This window comes from Lissotriton vulgaris, chromosome 9 (assembly GCF_964263255.1).
Source record: "Lissotriton vulgaris chromosome 9, aLisVul1.2, whole genome shotgun sequence".
In the NCBI taxonomy this organism is placed as follows: Eukaryota; Metazoa; Chordata; class Amphibia; order Caudata; family Salamandridae; genus Lissotriton; species Lissotriton vulgaris.
The window spans coordinates 1,217,925,050-1,217,944,752 of NC_141697.1; the positions used below are offsets into that span (position 1 = coordinate 1,217,925,050).

General features: G+C 41.6%; 1 protein-coding gene across 3 annotated transcripts in view; it reads left to right on the forward strand.

Annotated features, from left to right (window-relative positions):
- Nucleotides 1-19,703, forward strand: part of ARIH2 (ariadne RBR E3 ubiquitin protein ligase 2) — a 335,731-nt gene that overhangs the window by 189,969 nt on the left and 126,059 nt on the right. For all 3 annotated transcript variants that reach the window (XM_086939316.1, XM_086939318.1, XM_086939317.1), the window contains 4 exons: nucleotides 4,482-4,549; nucleotides 5,800-5,863; nucleotides 16,301-16,451; nucleotides 18,836-18,957. In XM_086939316.1, coding sequence (XP_086795442.1) covers nucleotides 4,482-4,549; nucleotides 5,800-5,863; nucleotides 16,301-16,451; nucleotides 18,836-18,957 — 405 coding nt within the window. The remainder of the gene's footprint in view (nucleotides 1-4,481; nucleotides 4,550-5,799; nucleotides 5,864-16,300; nucleotides 16,452-18,835; nucleotides 18,958-19,703) is intronic.

Sequence of the window (19,703 nt, forward strand, 5' to 3'; positions counted from 1 at the left end):
TATATATATATATATATATATATATTTTTTTAGTCCTCATTTTACAAAGAATGATCATAGGTTAGGAAAGTGAAGCCAGCTTAACCAAAAGACTGCAATCCACTATAAAGTGGAAAATGAGAAAAAAATACCCAGTCACTTCTCAATGAAGGAAGGGCAGCTCTAAACCCCGGGTATTTTTCTGCAGCAGAATTTTTTGGTAGAAAAACCAAGGCTCCTCCTTATCTGTAGGCCCTTCCCCTCTAGCCTTAGCTAATTTTCTATCCTTTCAGCCAAGCGAGCAAATTTTTAATCATTGGACCGCAGAGGAGAGGACATTATGCTATTATAATCCCACAGTGAAGAGAAGAAACTAAAAAAAAAATAGGCGGAAGCAAAAAGTGTGGACCAGCTATCCCATAGATCCCAGAATCTTGTTTTTGTACCCCTTTTGCTTACTCGATCAAGAGTTGAAATGCGTTGGACTGAACTTATCCATTCTGATTTCGTGGGTGGGATGGGTGAAACCCATCTAATACAAATTTCCCTTCATGCCATAAGAATTAAGACAAAAAGTAATGCCTTCTGGTCTCTTGAAAAAAAAACTATTTTCTACCTCATTTGCAACTACCCCAAAAATTACTGTGGATGTAGTTAGCCCCACAGTTTTACCAAAAGTATCAGAAATAGTGTTACTCACGTAATCCCAGAAGAGCTTGATCGAAGGACATTGCCAAAACATGTGTACCTCTTTTACGTTGATGTCGTCACACTTCGGGCATTTCCTTGCCACTCCGTTTCCCATTTTGGAAAGCTTCAGAGGTGTCCAGTAGGCCTTATGGACAGTAAAAAGATGATTTATTTTCAGAGGAGCAGCTTTCACACATGACCAAAAATTAGACATGGATACTTGCCCGAGGTCTTCGAGGTCTTCATCCGGCATGTCCTTTTTCCAGCTCTCTGTGTAAGGGATCGATTTTATTGTCTCCAGTCTCAATCATTTACCAGTACCATGCTGCTACTTCTTTTCGTCTTGATCTTGCAGCAATTGATTTTATCAAGTCCCCATTTCCTTCAAATTCATTTCTAATTGATTTTGACCAGCAGAGGATTTTCACATACTAAAATCTTGAAACCGGGTTGTTCGTTAAAGCAGAGAAACACTGCCATGGAATCAAGTCTTTTTCTACTATTAGCTCTCCCCATTTTACTATCCCAGCTCTACGCAGAGGTAGGGCCAAAGAATCTTGCAGGCATGCCGGGGTACCCGGGGAGTCCCAAATTGGTGTTTCTTGGTTATAATACAGTATACCTAGTAGTATCCTCACTTGAACCCAGACTCTGAGGGCGGCATTAAGAGTCTTCAGCCTGACCTTTTTGTAAAATTTGGGGTGGCCAAATTTCTGAAGAAATGAGTCTGCTTGTAGATTATACGCCTTTGTTAAGGCTACAAAAAGAGGTAGATATGTCTTGGAGCTGTTGAGAAGTTGGCGAAGTTTTTGAGATGGAAGGCGCAATAATAAAGGTATAAATCCGGGGTAGCTATACAGTCATTGTTTTTTTTTCCTCCGAGAAATTCTGGGAATTTTACTACCCCAAATAAATAAGGAAAAGAGCCCTTGTGCTTTCTTAAACCAAACTTTAGGGAATTCCGGGGGAATGGTGTCAAATAAAAAAGTGAACCTCGGTAGAATCAATATTTTTAATAAGTTAGATCTGCCTATGATGGATAGAGGAAGTTTATCCCATGCCTGCAATTGCTGTCCACACTGGTCAGAGTTTTCTCGATGTTTAATTGAACTAACTTATCAATATTCTTTGTAATTTGGACCCAGAGATATCTTATTTGTGTTTTTAGAAGCGTGCTCTTATAAGGGGAATTCCATAACTTCAGCTCTGTTTTCTGCTGATTTATGGAGTAGCCAGATACCTTCCCGAAATTTTCTAACTGAGCCCAGATTTCTGGAAGTGCTTGTTCTAGGTCCCCTGTCAAGATCATGAGATCGGGACCCAGGGAGTGCACAGGTTAGTCAGTAATGTGCGAGCACAATATCCCACGTGAGATTGTTTTCCATGTCAGGAAATGTTGCCCTTTAGACTGAAGGACCAGGAGACATACGAGACTTGGTGGGGGGAGTTGGGAGGGACAAAAAAAATGTTAAGACTTAAGTTTTTCTAGGATCAATGCTACGCAACTTGGATGTAATATGCTGTAGTTCAATGGAATGATTACCTCCTAGATAAGTATTGCACCTTTTATACACTGATTAAGACCAAATGATCTCTGGTACGTTTCAGAAGCAGTATTGTGAAATCGTTACCATCTAAGTCTGTTGAAGTCTGTTGTGGGAGAAAAGTTAAAAGACTGTACCCTGATAGAAATGTCTAATTATGTATGTCTAATTATGTAATGTGATAAGTCCCAACCCATACAAATAAAAGGTGGAATAGTTTGGCACAATCTTAGTTTACATACCAAGGGCTCGATGTAAAAATTGAATAGAATAGGCGTAAGGGGGCAGCCCTGTCTAGTCCCTCGGAAGATTTTAAATGTATTTGTTAAGTTCCCATTAACAAGTATCCTAGCAGAGGGATTTTTATAAAGGGCTTTTACTGCTGCTACAAAATTTCCTCCCAAGTTGAAGCGATGAATAACTTCTATTAAAAAGGGCCAACTGACCATATCAAAAGCTTTGGCAGCATCGAATGTTAATACTGCCAGTGGAGTCTGATATACATTTGCCAGATAAATCGCTCCTATAAGGTCATGTGTTGGCTCTTTCAATTGCCTTCCTTTCGTAAAACCCTTTTTGATCAGGATGTATTAATGAGCATGCAACTTTATCTAGTCTTTTAATAAGGATTTGGGTGTAGATTTTGTGAGCATTATTTAAAAGCGAGATAGGCCTATAAGATTCGCAGATTTGTGGATTTTTGTTTGGTTTCAGAATTATAGTGATTGTTGCCTCATTCCAAGATGTTGGTACTTCCTGCGTCCCCTGAAACACTGAGTTAAAAAGTTGGAATAGAAAAGGTGCCAATTTGTCTTTCAGAGCGATATATACTTCATTAGAATTAACATCCGGGCCTGCAGCTTTCCCCTTTTTTTAATGTTTTAATTACTTGTGTCACTTCTTATATTGTAATCTGGTTACTCAGATTTTCACTGTCTGTATCTGATAAGGTGGGAAGTTTGATATCTTGAAAAAAGGTTTCCATCATCTCTTGCGATGGAATTGAAGATTCAGAATTTAAATCTGAAAAGAAGTAAAAAAAATCTTCTTCAATATCTGTATCTTCTTCAAGACACTTCCCTGTGTTAGAGCATTTCAACCCCTTCATGGTATTTCTGACAAGGTCAGATTTTGTTTTCCACGCCAGAAATTTTCCACACCCCTCTCCGTATTCGTGACGGGCAAGTCTACTTACCTCCCTTTTTTTTTGTTTAAAGCCTCTAAGTAGTTTGTTAACTAATTTTTGGCTAGAGATAAATGTAGTAAGATAACTGGATCAGTTGGAGTTTGTTCTGCAATTAAGGATTTTTGTGCAATTTTTGTTTCTATTTTTTCAATATCTTCTTTTATTTTTTTTATTATGTATAACTGAAAGGGAAATTAATAATCCCCTTAAAAAGGCTTTATACGAGTCCCAGACAATAGGGAGGGCAGCTGAGTTTTTATTAAATGTAAAGAACTCTTTTGTGGCTATTTTTTTATTTGTTTTATTTTAGTTTTGAAAATATTGTGATGGTTCGTCAAACAGCGCCAAAGTTATTAGCAAAACAAAAAACGCTTTTTCTAAGGGTCATTACTAAAGCTACCTACCGGCGATCGCCAGAAGGTAATATACATGATAAAAATATATATTTATCTATATCCACACCATCAATACTGGCAATTGCACTCTGCCCATCTGCATATATGTTTTATGCCAGACATTTGTTTTAAATATATATACTCTGGGTGTAGAGGGTTGTTACATTTGCACAGTAAATTAAAGTGATATTGAAAAGTTCTTGTGAAAATTAGTTGAGCTGCTTCCATCTGTAAAGCAACTGTAATTTTCAATCGAAACCGTATAGAGCTCTACTGTTGTACTACTCTTGAATGCAATTTCATTTTTGCACTGAAGTCGTAAATGTTAACGTGCATTTATGTGCAGTTGCTCTAAATAACGTGTTGTTGGGCCACATTCTTTTTCACCTCCATGTCATAAGTATGTTTGTGAGGGGAGGCTCAATGGAATGTGTGAAATCAGGGGTACTGACGGAACACCCAACGTCTCTGATCTCACATCAAGCCATTGCTGGGTTTTACCTGCTTGTCACTTCAGAAATTCTATTTCCCCCATGTGAGGTGCCTTTCCTTGATCAGTGTTTTACTTTGTAGGCATGGATCTTGCATGAAACTAAGAATAACTGCATATTTCCAACTAATTAAATGTATATTATTGAACACAAGGTTGCATATGTCCCTGAAACCTGCTTCCTTTCTTCATTTCAGGTATCTCACTCGGTAACAAAGCTTGTATTAGTTCACTTCCAATGGCAGATTTCAGATATTTTAGAAAGGTGAGTTTCTTTTCCCTCCACCTCATTCTTGGGGGATTGGCATGCCTGGGAAAGTAAAACGGGACTGTGTTGTAATCACTGTGTCCACGATCTAGGTGCTGTTGTGCACAGACTTATGTGGAGATACAAAGTCCTGCTGAAAGTTAGTAGCAACCCAGGAAGGTGTGTGCACTATCACAGAATGATTGCCTCGCCATTTTTAACCAATGCTCTTATCAAAAAGGCCTTGGTGTTTGCTTATTTTATTGGATTTGGATGAATTTAATATAATGTAAGAGTGTTTCTAGTGATTGTGTTTGTATGGTTTTTTACATTTGAATCTGTGTTCTTCTTGGAACTGTATTGGAACTGTAATGCATGAATGAACATTTTATGATACATTGTACTTTTATAATCTTATTTGAGATCGAATAAAGTTATATTGACTGACTGATTGCATCACGCACAGTTGTTTCTGCATCCACTACAATGAGTTAAAAGCATAGCAATTTAAGATCTATATTTGTGGTTTAAGGGTAGCCTAGTAAAACTATATTACAATTTCATATAAATAAACTTTTTCAACTACATTTGCAGAGTTCGGCTCTGCGGCATGAATCATGCCTCCTCTCAAGATACAGCGTTGATATTTTCATATGTTTCTGCTATATACCTATTAAACAAACGTGACCAGCACACAAACTTAATTATCGGTATTCAAGTGGTTCTTGGCTTTTTACAGTGTAGGTTGCACAGCAATTCATGCACAAGAGTCCTTGTTTCTTTAGAAAACTGTTTTGTTCAATTTTTCACGAGATTTAAAAAGGGATTCTCAGTGGCCTACTCAGCTAGTTAAGTGGGTGCTGGTCACAATTGTTTAATTCGATTAAGGGTGTTACCCTTACAAGGAAGGATAGGGGACTGTTCATCCCGGACGGAGCACCACATGAAGGAAATTATATTTACTATAAGTGATAGGTGCGAGTGCCTTGCCTCAGTCTATTTCTCTGTAAATCACTCTTTCTTCTATATAACTGTCTGCCTCCTTGCAAATGTGGTGCCTTTAGACAAAGTTTCTAAATCCGGTAAAAGTGGCCGCGGCCTTGCGAGAGAGGTCGAAAAATGTTGCATGCATTGTACTATCCAGTGTTTACCTTCTTTACTCCGGTTACTGTAGTTCAAGTTCCTAGAACAATGAAATGTATGTTTTTTTTCCCCTAAGGCACCAAATTTAAAACACTTTAAAATACTGATTGACATATGTTTCCTAGGCACAAGTCAAACTCTAATCAACTATTAACTGAAGCAAGAGTGCAGCCTTGCTCTTCGAAACACGTAAGTAGCCTGATGGACAAAGTATGTTATGCCCGATTACCTCCCTGTTCAGTATGAAGCTAATTTCATTAACCTCGTGGAATGTTTGCTTGTGATGCAAGTAAAATAGACTTGGAAAAAGTTCTTAAAGTTTAGTGCTCCTAAATTGAGTTTGGTAGGCAGGAAAGAAGTACTTGGTAGGGAAGCCTAAAAGGACCCAAGTTAGTGTTCAGGTTGTATGTCTGATTGAAAGCCGGTCCATTGAATGCTGTCGAGAGAGGTGTCTGTATTACTTTGATTGTGAAATGAAAGTTAGTGTTTCCCTCTTTTGTCACAGGTAAATTCTTTGTTTACAAATCAGTAAATATGAGCATTCCTTGAACCATGGATTTCAATTCATGTGGCTTGAGAACTTTTTGGTTTTTGAATGCTTTTAAATTCCATTTGCTTTGTAGAGTCATGTTAAATTGGCTCCTCTTGACAGAAAGATACAAGACCATTATATGTAACAAAGACCCATCTTGCTAAAGCAAGCTTACAGGCTCCTGAACATGAGTACCACAGCCGCTGTAATGTTGAAGTTCGTGCATAAATTTGAGGAAACTCGCAAAGTGGTTGAAAGAAAGAGCAATCATCAGATCCAGACAAGTCCTTTGTAGCCAACCTAACATTTCACTCATTGCTAACTGTTGAAATTGTCTAGGACTTTTCACATAAAGATGTACTCCTATTTGGATGAAACCAGCCTTTCTCTAAAAGATGAAAGCTAGTTCTTTTGCAGTTGCATTAGGCGTTATAGGTCCGGCTATATCTGGAAAGGCCTGATCTTGGTGCATCACCATTTGCGAGTTTCTATGTCATGCTAATGCTTTTATAGCTATTACATACTAGCCACAACCTTTTCCACTCCTTTGGCCTTTGGTAAGTTGTGGAGCATCACTCTGGTCGACTTGTGGATTTTCAGGGGATTTGTTTCTTGCTTGATCCCTTCTCTTGTAAAGGTTTTTGTTCAAACAAAGGATACAGATGTCGAGGCTCTGGACCATACCCTTGTAGTAGTCCACTGGAAGCCTGCTCTAATAATTCTGAGCTCCGAATCCTCTGCTGCTGAACTTTCAGTACCCAAAAAAGTGTCCCCAAAAAAATCCTAGGTCAAAAAACCCACTACCCAGACAACAGGTACCCGACCTCAATGAAGTTACAGTCCCAGTAAACGGTGTTGCTAGTTTTTAATGTTGGAGAGTCCTGTTGCCAGGTAGGACACTGCCCAAGTCACTGTAGTCCATTAACCCCTTCAGGACCCGGTTTTCTTCAGAGACCGTGAGCCAAATCCTGTTTTGCCATCTCATTGTCTGTTGTGAACGATATATGTATGGCCATCTATAGCATTGAGATCCTTCTTTCTGGTTACTCCTTTTTGAAGAGTTCTTCTAATAGTCGGTTTCCTGGTTCCCCCTTTACTGCATGTAGGTTTGTTGTATCTCATTTGGGATAGCCTATAGTAGCTTCGCTGGGTCAGATGTACTAACTGTATGCACAACTCTCTCAAACCGCTTCTGTTTCATAAGTCTCCCAGCACCAATGTCTCTCTTGGTGCCACAACCTGAAAGTCACACCCATCTACCCTGGTCCAAAGTCTGGGTTATACACTATTGGCATCAGTGCAAAGCTGAAGAAAACTTGAACTACCCCTCGCAGTACTGTGTTCCAATGATTAGGAGCCTAGGGACTCTTATTTATTCCTATGTCTTTGAGCGGAGCCAGAGGAACTGTGAAAAAGGGATGTTGGAGTACGTTCGCTTTAGTCAAATTCGAAAGTTTGGATATATGAGGTGAGGACCACTCTAGGCTGGGAAAATTTGCTCAGGGTATATATAGTGTTCAATGTAGAGAATTCTAATACTCAATCTCTTGTCGAATGGTAAAGCATCATTCTGTTTGTTCTTGGTTTCATACCATTCCAGAGAAATTGTTTGAACTTTCATCTGACGCTCTTTGGTACTTTCTTTGGGGATCTATAACGGGAGCAATTCGGCCACATATAGGAAAGTGGATTCGAAGTTCATTTTAATCCCAATACTTCCTCTAAACCTGGATATCGCCAACCTTTAAATAGTATTTCCAGCAAGCCGGGTAAGTTCAAGTTACACACATCCTTGAATTTTTTTCAGCAGGTTTATTCCCAGGTGGCGGATTGGTCCCTGCAACATAAGAAGACCTTCACACTGAACAGCAGTGAACAGGCTTGTTCATTAATTGCCAGTCCCATTGTGACCAAATTATTACAAGTCACTTTATATTAACCTTTCCGTTAATGGTGTGTACTATTGCCTCAATGAGAGTGCAAAGGTCATGGTTGATATCTGGCACCTTTCTCTTGTCTCCATGGTCATTTGGATTGTCTGTGTCAGTTTATCAATTCTTTTAATATTAGCTTGAAGTCTTTTAAATTTGCCTTTAATTTGTTTTTTTTTTCTGTCAAGGGGCCAAAGTTAGTTAGCTGATACTTTATACAGGTAGCTCCGCTGTACGCTATCAAGTGGCTTCTCAGCGTTTCATCTCTGTACATCCAACAACATTTATGCCTATTTTAGGGTATCACTCACCCTGATTAAGGGGACCCAACCTGATCCACATTTCATCTAATCTTGGCGGCACGTTTTTATTAAAAACCTTTACATCCTAGGTCAATGGTATTGGCGCATGTGAACTCCATAGACGTGAATCCTTATCTTGTTTTAGAGTTGGTTTTAATGTTGACTCCATCATGGAAGGATATAGTGAACCTGATGTCTGAAAATAAATAGAATGAGTGACATGCCCTGGTGCTTGTCACCAGAACAGTGATTTGATTATATTCCTTTGATCTTGGGTTACCTCACGGATACAAAATACAGCAAATTTAGCGTTGAGGACTGGCCATCAACTGAAATTGAAGTTTTCAACAAATTGGCTCAGCTGGGATTCTGAGCGGTCGATGTAATGTAAGTATTTGGATAAAAAAGTAGGAGCACCAGAATAGATTGTTTTGTATACAGTGGTCATTCCTTTGAAAATCTTCTTGGCTTTGACAGCTTCCCAATTTTGTTGGTATGTCCTTGCTGAGTCTGTGTATTCACACATTCATTGCTCAAAAAGCAATTTTCATTATCGATTTTATCTAAAGCTGCGAGATGTTGTTCTAGGCGCAATACTTTGAATAGGAGAGTTGATCATGTTCATGCATTTGTTCGGCCAGGCTTTTCTCGACTTGGTCTAGTCTGTTCTCTGCTTTTTGCACTGAGTGATCCCAGTTCAGGTAATGAGCTTTCTGTAGAGCAGTCATTATTTACTATTACCAGTCTTGGGTCTACCTTCGTGGAACACATCAACATGTTATCCCCCTCCTCCTATTCCATCTGGGTGTTATGGTGTCACCAGTAGGTTTGTACCATACGTTAATTTGGCTCTCGTCCGCTGTAGCATGTCATTTTTCAAAGCCATTTGCATGGCTTTGTGCTTTGCCATTGTGCCCAGCTGCTGTTCGTATTTCTTTTTTAATGGGGGGATTTTACATTCCTATTAAATTTGCATTGCTGTCTAGAAACTAGACTGGCATCATGCCATATTTCATTTCAGAATCTTATCTACTGTGATTCTTCACTTTTTGCATATTTACCTTCTTAGTCCCTTTAGCCACTCGACTCTGAGTGCTAACATTCCTGCCCTTTTCTCCTTGTTCTTGGATTTTTACTAAGTAGTTCTACTCTTTATCACATCTCTCCCCTAGATGCACCACGTTACCAAAGGCCAGCCAAGTCCTGTCTGTGAACTACACAGGCCCCAAACTGTAAAACGGCGAAGAAGCTATGTCCATTGTCCACACCACTGAGCCCACTCTAACCAGTGCTCTGGATTTTCGCTGAGCCAATTCGTTCAGACTGTAAGTACAGTCAGCCTCACTCCCTCTCAGATACTGCATGCTCCTGAAAATCATGTGACACAGCTCATGATCTCCGCTGCAACTCCGCCTTGTATCATTTGGCCATTTTTAAATCTGCTTCAGGGAGAGTGCAATTTTTCATTTTAGAGACCAGTCAGAACAAAGGAATTGGTGTCAAATCTCTTTCAAGGGGCCCACAGTGCAGACTGTTGCTATGGACCCCAACAGTGGTGATTGTTTGCCACTGTTGCCCTTGGACCCATCCTATTATGGCTGTACAATCTGGGCCATGTACTACCCTTTCCACATTTAACTCTCAGATAGCAAGGGAGAGTATTCCACAGGCTTCTCAGGGAGGTAATATGTTGGAGCAAGGGTTCAAAAATCAAAAGTCCACCAAGAGACACAATAACTTGACGTCCAGCTCCAGCTGACATGACTTCCCGGACTGATCAGGGCTATAGCAGCGAGGTGCCCTTCCAACCTTCCAAGCTGATCAGGCTCATAGTGGCGAAGGTGCCCTCTTGATCTTCTGGCATCAGCAGCGCTAGTTCATGTCCCTTGGTGGCTAATGGCCACGCTTGATTTGTTGAAGACTTTGGAACATTTCCCAGGTACCAACCATGTGGTGGGACTGAAGGACCCACTCACAATACAAGTTGTCTGGTTTTGCTGTCTGATACCCTTTGCCTTCTCTGGCTGCTCCACACACTAAGATCATGCTGAGCTTCTCTTTGACAGTTTGTCCTGCTTCAGTGTTGGGCACATTTTCTTTCCTCCTTCAGTGACTGGCTTCTAGGCACTATGCAGACTTTCAGTTTCTCCATCTGAAAGTGCAAAGTTCAGGTGATGTCCCCTGACCTCTGGGAGACTGACTGTCAGGCAGTCAACAGTTCCGGATACCAAGCATCTTTCTGAGTATTGTTGCATTTTTTTCATGGATTGCTGTGTGTGTTTCTCTCATGTTTTTAAAATAGATCTTAGAACTGAAGGGCAGCCAGCCTGTTGGGTTAAAGTGTGATGTGCTTCAGGAAATTTTCCAGCAAGTCGTAGCTTATTTTTGGATTAGCTGCCAAGCGTGGAAGTCCGGTTTGAGAACAGTCCGTATGAGTTATGGAGTCCAGCAAGAACATGGTGTTATTATAGTCACCTGCATAGAACTATTTAGTCACGGTGCCTTCTGATGCAGCCCATGGTTTTGTAATTGCAATTTTTGTGCATGTGCCCTAAAGTATGGCAGACCCTGGACATCGAACATTTGGAGTGGGGTATGGATGGAGCCTGAGCCAATGTTCGCTCTGTAGTTTTTAGGTCTCGCCCTGGAATTCGCATCCGAAGGATGCGTCCAGGGTCGGAGACTTATAGCTGCCTGACACCGGGGAATGAGGGACACAAAACTGTGACGAGCGTGGATTGAGCTGCGTGCACGCGCGTCAACATTCACGCATGCGCACATCACAGCCGCGCACATCACAGTCACAGCCACACCTCCTCCCTCCCCCCCCCTTCGCCGCCGCCGCCGCACCTACACACACACACACAGAGCAGGCTGTTCACAACACATGCACACGCAGGCAGACACTAGCGCACACATACAGACACACACTACACCTCCCCAGGCGGCCCCCCCCCCCGCCCGCCGCCGCCGCCGCCCCCCAGCCGCCGCCGCCCCCGCCCCCCCAGCCGCCGCCGCCCACACACGAGAGTACACGCACAGACAATCCCCCCGCCCCGCCCCGCCTGCAAGCTCTCACTTACCGGCTCGGTGTGCAGGTTCCTGGGCCGTCTTTTGGCACGCCGCAGGGGTCTCCTCACCACTCGGGAGCCCCGTGTTGCCTCTGTTACCATGCAGTCTGCCCTCGCTCTTTCGCCCGGTCTCTCTGAAGCGCCCCGGGACTTCAGCGTGAAGCCTGCATGTTTCGGACGTCCTCCTCGGCAGTTACTTCCTGTTTCTTTGACGAGCCCCGCCCACGTCCAAACAAAGGCTGCCTGACTTCCAGAGTGCGCCCGCGATGAAGAGACGGCCATTTTGTCAGCACACAAGCACCTAGCACTGTGTTTATTTGCATACTGGACTGTCACTGTGCTTTCGGTAACGACGTACAGCTTCGGAGACTGCACACGTTGTAAGCATATTGTGGTGCACGTACAACAGACAGCTGAGTGCATAATCAATCTATGTGAGCAAAGAACATGTTTTCATAACCCTTGCTATCCTTTCCATTTAATTGTTTTGTTCCATTATTTGATTACATTTCCTGATATTTGACAAATGATTTCCGTGTACATGCAGAGGATTAAGCAATTGCAGTGAAAGGACACGCTTATGATGCTATCGCTAATTCTGTGGTTTTATGTATGTCCTGGTGAAATTTCTGTTACACAGTGTAATCTCAGTTAATTTCTGGCATTTGCTTTACATTTGTGATGAAATCATGGCAATTACGTGATTACACCGTGACCAGATCAAGTAAAGAAGCTTCTGTTCGGGTCAATATCCCATGGCATAAACACAGGAAACAAGGTTTGCAAAGAGAACGTGTGCAGATGCTGTTCGTGCACGCGTGATTTTGCGACTTTTTCTTAGTGCAAAATATGTCCTTGTATCCAAGAATGAATGCGAGGATGTACATGGCAAAACAGCTGCCAAATGCTGGACCGATGTTTTTTTGTTATTTCGTGTACTTATTGAAGAATTCCATGTATTTTTTGCAAAAGAATTTACGCAAATATCGCACACTCCTAATATTATATTACATTTCCTATTAATTATCACACACCATTTGCACACAATTGCTAAGGTTATTCTTTCTGAAGGATTTATCTTCATGTTGGGTTTTTTGTTTTCATTATGACGGAAATGAACCTCAACTACGCAGCTAGGGCATGTTTAAAAAAAAATTATTTCTGAATGCAGTGCACATTTTGTGCCTTGCTTCTCTTGGAGCGTGGGGACGCAGAGCCTACATGGAGTGGCTGTATAAAGCACATAGCACCACTTTTTATTGAATAGAAGGTCAATATTTTATTAAGCGTAACATGAGCATACGTGCATAGAGGATGGGCTGGTGGAAGGCTGGGAGAGAATTACAGGCAGTGATGCGGAGAATTTCCCCGTGTTCGTTGATTACAGTTTCCAAGCAGCTGTGAGCACCAAGAGATTACGGTGCGTCCGCTCTTGTTCCTTGAAGACTCTTACTCTAGCGCTCTCTAGTTTGCTGTCTTGCCTGTGGGCATTTGTCCCCAGCCAGATTGCATCTTTAATCTGTGTGGTTTCTGCATGTCGTAAACTCTATCCCAATATTAATAGCTTTTTCGTTTTTTTTTCCTTTCTAATTTACATGCGCTTAATTTATTTCATGCCAGCCTTTTAAATCAGAAACGCGCTCCGATTAAGGTCCATTGAGAGCTTTACATTACTGTTGCATGTGTGAGTGCAGAGTGCGTGCAGAGTGACAGTGAGTGCAGAGTGCGTGCAGAGTAACAGTGAGTGCAGAGTGAGTGCAGAGTGAGTGCAGAGTGACAGTGAGTGCGGAGTGACAGTGAGTGCGGAGTGACAGTGAGTGCAGAGTGACAGTGAGTGCAGAGTGACAGTGAGTGCAGAGTGACAGTGAGTGCAGAGTGCGTGCAGAAACAGTGAGTGCAGAGTGTGTGCAGAGTGCAGAGTGCGTGCAGAGTGACAGTGAGTGCAGAGTGACAGTGAGTGCAGAGTGACAGTGAGTGCAGAGTGACAGTGAGTGCAGAGTGACAGTGAGTGCAGAGTGCGTTCAGAAACAGTGAGTGCAGAGTGCGTGCAGAGTGACAGTGAGTGCAGAGTGCGTGCAGAGTGACAGTGAGTGCAGGGTGAGTGCAGAGTGCGTGCAGAGTGACAGTGAATGCAGAGTGAGTGCAGAGTGACAGTGAGTGCAGAGTGAGTGCAGTGACAGTGAGTGCAGAGTGACAGTGAGTGCAGAGTGACAGTGAGTGCAGAGTGACAGTGAGTGCAGAGTGACAGTGAGTGCAGAGTGCGTGCAGAAACAGTGAGTGCAGAGTGCGTGCAGAGTGACAGTGAGTGCAGGGTGCGTGCAGAGTGACAGTGAGTGCAGGGTGAGTGCAGAGTGACAGTGAGTGCAGAGTGACAGTGAGTGCAGAGTGACAGTGAGTGCAGAGTGACAGTGAGTGCAGAGTGCGTGCAGAAACAGTGAGTGCAGAGTGCGTGCAGAGTGACAGTGAGTGCAGAGTGCGTGCAGAGTGACAGTGAGTGCAGAGTGCGTGCAGAGTGACAGTGAGTGCAGAGTGCGTGCAGAGTGACAGTGAGTGCAGAGTGACAGTGAGTGCAGAGTGACAGTGCGTGCAGAGTGACAGTGAGTGCAGAGTGACAGTGAGTGCAGAGTGACAGTGAGTGCAGAGTGACAGTGAGTGCAGAGTGCGTGCAGAGTGACAGTGAGTGCAGAGTGCGTGCAGAGTGACAGTGAGTGCGGAGTGACAGTGCGTGCAGAGTGACAGTTAGTGCAGAGTGCGTGCAGAGTGACAGTGAGTGCGGAGTGACAGTGCGTGCAGAGTGACAGTGCGTGCAGAGTGACAGTGAGTGCAGAGTGACAGTGAGTGCAGAGTGCGTGCAGAGTGACAGTGAGTGCAGAGTGTGTGCAGAGTGACAGTGAGTGCAGAGTGCGTGCAGAGTGACAGTGAGTGCAGAGTGCGTGCAGAGTGACAGTGAGTGCAGAGTGAGTGCAGAGTGACAGTGAGTGCGGAGTGACAGTGAGTGCGGAGTGACAGTGAGTGCAGAGTGACAGTGAGTGCAGAGTGACAGTGAGTGCAGAGTGAGTGCAGAGTGAGTGCAGAGTGACAGTGAGTGCGGAGTGACAGTGAGTGCGGAGTGACAGTGAGTGCAGAGTGACAGTGAGTGCAGAGTGACAGTGAGTGCAGAGTGACAGTGAGTGCAGAGTGACAGTGAGTGCAGAGTGACAGTGAGTGCAGAGTGCGTGCATAAACAGTGAGTGCAGAGTGCGTGCAGAGTGCAGAGTGCGTGCAGAGTGACAGTGAGTGCAGAGTGACAGTGAGTGCAGAGTGCGTGCAGTGACAGTGAGTGCAGAGTGCGTGCAGAGTGACAGTGAGTGCAGAGTGCGTGCAGAGTGACAGTGAGTGCAGAGTGACAGTGAGTGCAGAGTGACAGTGAGTACAGTCACTCAGCACCACCACATTATCACTCAGAACCACCACAGCACCACTCAGAACCACCACAGCACCACTCAGCACCACCACAGCATCACTCAGCACCACCACAGCACCACCACAGCACCACCATAGCACCACTCAGCACCACCACAGCATCACTCAGCATCACCACAGCCCCATTCAGCACCACCACAGCCCCATTCAGCAGCACCACAGCATCACTCAGCACCACCACAGCACAAATATGTTCTCTCAATGTTTCAAGCTTTATTACAAATGTCACAAAAAGATGTTAATATTTCACTTCTGTTCTTGGATTTCGTTACAATAAAATACACTGAACATAATCTTCACAAAAGTTATTTACAAAAGTTTAAGCTATTGCCATTATAAATTACAATCACTTTTATTAAGTATTAAAAAAAATTAAAAGCCATTGTTATTTGTAATATCAATACATCTAAGTCACGTAAATACAAATGTTGCATTACAAATGCTATAGGTGTCACATTTGCGAAAGTTATAACTATTGGCATTGTAAATGACAAAGCTATTAATTTAGCTATTTTCAAAACCAACACATAAATGAACATTTGGTGAATTACCATTAAAATATTTGACTTTTTTACTAAGATATTATTGTACTCTTTTATGCAAACAAAATTTAGATACTGCATAAATAACTTTAATAAAACATATTTTATATATAGCTTTTTATGTAAAAAAATAACTATAGCACAAAGCAAAAAACAATTGCCATTTACAATGCTAATAGCTCAAACTTAAATAATGCGAGACCTATTGCATTGCAAATGCTTGTTTCATAGAAGGACAGGACTATCATTTTATGAGACCAGCATGTGAGCGTTTGCAGCTAGAGCAAGTCTGTGATTGAGATTCCGGCATATTTCGGAGGTGTATGAAATAGTTGTAGCTTGTGACATTCTGACAAGAAATGGAATTATTGGAATTACTTTGGTGTCTGAGTTTAACTCACCCCTCTGTCTTGTCATTTAAATCCTACACTACTCCACTTCAACCGTGTAGACTTATTTCTACTTTGAATGTAATTCTTTGCCCCCATTTACTAGGGTTGTCAGTTTTGTTCTGTTGCTATGAATCAAACCTCTTTCATTTTTGACATTGGGAGTTCAGCTAATCCGCTCCAAGACTCCATTTCACAAATTGCTCCTGCGCAGTCCCTTGTTGGAGACCTGCTTTGACTATAGCTGCAGATTATCAGGGGAGGGTGTTGGGGATCAATGTACTCATTATTTTGATGACTCTCTAGAGCCCTCTGCTTTAGGAGTTACTTTGAAGTGAATGTTTGCTAAAGATTGCAAATGAGTTTGGTTCTTTACAATGTATTCTTTCATTTCCAGATTATGGTACATTCCTCCTCGCATCATTGCGCGGTGTGCATGCAACTAGTCCGAAAAGAGAACTTGCTCTGTTTAGCCTGCCAGCACCAGTTCTGCCGCAGCTGCTGGGAGCAGCATTGTACAGTACTCGTAAGGGATGGGGTTGGTGTTGGTAAGTTCTACTTGCAGCTTACTCTTTACTGTTTTGTTGTTTGTGTAATACAATACTTAATAATAATGATACAACCGGTTTAAAAAAAGAAAAGGAGTCAAAAACTGGGGATGGTTTGGAAAGCGATGTAGAAGGCGGCCCTGGATAGGTGGGTGATTCTGGCATGGTTGCTGCAGATCCATTTAAAAGGACAAAGAAGGAAGGTGCCTTTTGTTAGGTAATGAAGAGGACACAAAGAGGGTTCCAGGCAGGAAGATCAGTGAGAAGAATAAAAGGAGGGAGGGAAGAGGCGATGCAGAGTAGGAACGTGCATTGAACAAATTGATATGAGTGAAAGAACCTACACAATGCGCATAAAAAGCAGGACTTAGGACTGGCATTAGTTTTTAAACAATTCACTGAAGAAAAGAATTGTTTACAAAATATTCCGACTTTAATCCACCTTATACACAACCAATTAACTCCTCAATTCTAGATCTCTAAATTCATGATTTGTTAATCTCTTGAAGCTTATTTACTGTCTGTTTGTGTAGCAGTTGTTGAAAAGTTCACTTTCAGTTAAAGGCCAGTCCTCAACACTAAATTTGCTTTATTTTGTATGTCTTAAACTTACTGCATTAATTATTGGTACAACAAGGCTCCTAGTCAGTTTGTGAACATTTCGCAATGATTGGGTGTGTCGGAAGTAACGCATTCCAGTTTCTTTTGGAAACAACCGACACTGTCACTTCGGCTGCCTGAACTTGATGCTTCAGAAAGGATAATTAATTGATGAGGGACATAAGCCTTTCAAGAAAGGCAACAATGTAGGTTTTCTACAAAAGATATATTTGGGCGGAGGTGCAGTTGGACAAGATAAGCAAGTTATTTTAGTGCTTGGACTGTCACATATGGGGTATTTGTAGCGTATAATTTAAATGATGCTCAAAAGAACCTAAATGTGACAAAACTGTTTTTAATTACTACTGCACCTCTATAGACTAATAAATACAACACAGCAAATTAGATTCTACTGCTGCTCCTATTCTTTGAACAGTGATGCTGGTTTTCAGTTGCTTTGCTATTAGTAAAAAAAAGTTATGAATTTTTTTTTTACGCTAAAGTGCTGTTTTATAATGGACGCTCCAGCACACCGATGCCAGCCCACCTGGCAACCAATAGACAGTTACGGGCAAATAACTAATTTAAGGGGCTTTTCCGCTGGTGCCAAGCCTTTTATTGATGTTTAAGATCACCTTTAAGCCTTCAGAACTTAAATCCATAAATGTGTTCTTTTTTTCCCACTTGTTGGGGACTGTAACGAACTCTAATTTGTCAATTACTCTAAAGACGTCTGAGAAAATAACCAAAATAGGACAACACATGTTTTTTTTATTAAAAACATAAAAAACAGTGATGTCCAGTACACAGTGATTTTGTTTGACAATGGCATAAAGCAATGCTTAGCCGTTTTAACTTGCCTTTTTCACCATTATGTCCTAATTTGTTTTGATTAAACTGAGAGTAGTATTTTCTGTTGGTGTTATTTCTACATACTTGAAAATTGGAGGTGGAAATTGAGTAAGAAAACCCCAAAACTAGGATATGTTCTTAATTTAGAAAGTAGTAATTTGTGCACATTTGTCAATATTTCACCAGGCAAAATTTTCATTCATTTCCTACAGTGGTGAATATAAATCTAATTAAAGGGAAAATGATGACCTGATTGCATCTATAACCTTTTGAATTGAATGATTATATAATGCCAAAACGATTTACTGTTCTAGTGGATAGAAATCAAAAACACTATGGCTTGAACCAACACGTCCTAGGTGATTGGCAAGCAGACCTATTTATTTTTGGATGAAAGGATGATGTACAAAAGTGATATACAGCGGTTTCCCAGACTGGTCATGGAGGTCTGCAACTTTCATAACTTGAGAGCATGTGATACACTGACCCAACATTGAACTGTGGCTTAGAATGATTTTTCATTTTGTCCCAACCATGCATCACACACCATTGAAAAGTAAAGTAACATTTCCCAACTATCCTGCAATGCCAGACTCCTCCTGATTGACAACAGTGCCCAAAAGGCATAGGGCATGAAACAAACCACACAAAACTCCAACCATGTTAGGTCAGTGAATACCAGTTAACACTATGCCACTTTGAATAGCCAATTTGAATAGATATCTGAATTGATACTTTTAAGTGACTTTCGATGTAGTCATGTTTGTGGTATACATATGTAATCACTTACAATACTTTATGCATATTTGAGGTTGAGCTGCTTAAGTTAACAAAGGGAAATGGCAGATATATTTCTAAGAATGCAGTGGTAAAGTTGTATGCAACACAAAACGTTTTTAATATGGAGTTCATTCTAGTCCTCTATTTCATAGGAATATCATGCATGGCCCAGGATTGTCTTCTACGAACGCCGGAAGACTTTGTGTATCCTTTGCTGCCGAGCGAGGAGCTTAAAGACAAATACAGGCGCTACCTCTTTAGGGACTATGTGGAGGTATGTTGTTGCCTTATTTTCATTTATCTTTTCTCCACCCCCTCGCTTTCATTCCTTCTGCCACTTTCTTCCTTTTAGTCATACATTTTGTAGTTAGAATTTTGGGTAGCATATGCTGCAGTTGATGTGCTTGGCAAGTATACAACAATCGACAAATGGCAGTGTTGGTTTCAATGGTAGGACATCATTTTTTGTGTAGCTTAAAGACTGATCTTTAGTGATTGTGCGCCTCGAAGTTAGACACAAAATACCCCACTACCTCTGGTGTCTACTCACTGTGGTTCAACTCAACCCAGTGTACATACAACATATATAAATAACCTCGGCACTCTGAGCTGTTCAATGATTTATTCAAAAGAGTTATTCTGTCCTATAATACCCAATTTAAACGAAAAGCAGTGAGTAGTTTGTAGTACTATTTAATGTATTTGAGATACATAGACTCAGCAATATTCTTGATACATTTTGTTCAATTTAGTTCAAAGCACATAAATTGCAATGACACAATATTACAAAGATGGACGATGTAATACAGTAGACTTCCTTTAGAACGATGGATCGTATTCAATTTGGTTCAAAGCACATAGATTGGAATGACACAATGTTAGAGATGGAAGATGTGATACAGTAAACTTCCTGTAGAGCGATTGATTGGCAGTCGACACGTGTTTTGTTACGTAGTACCTTTTTCAAGGCTTTAAAAACTATCCAGTTAGTTTGTTCGATTGTTGTGGACACCCTGGGGT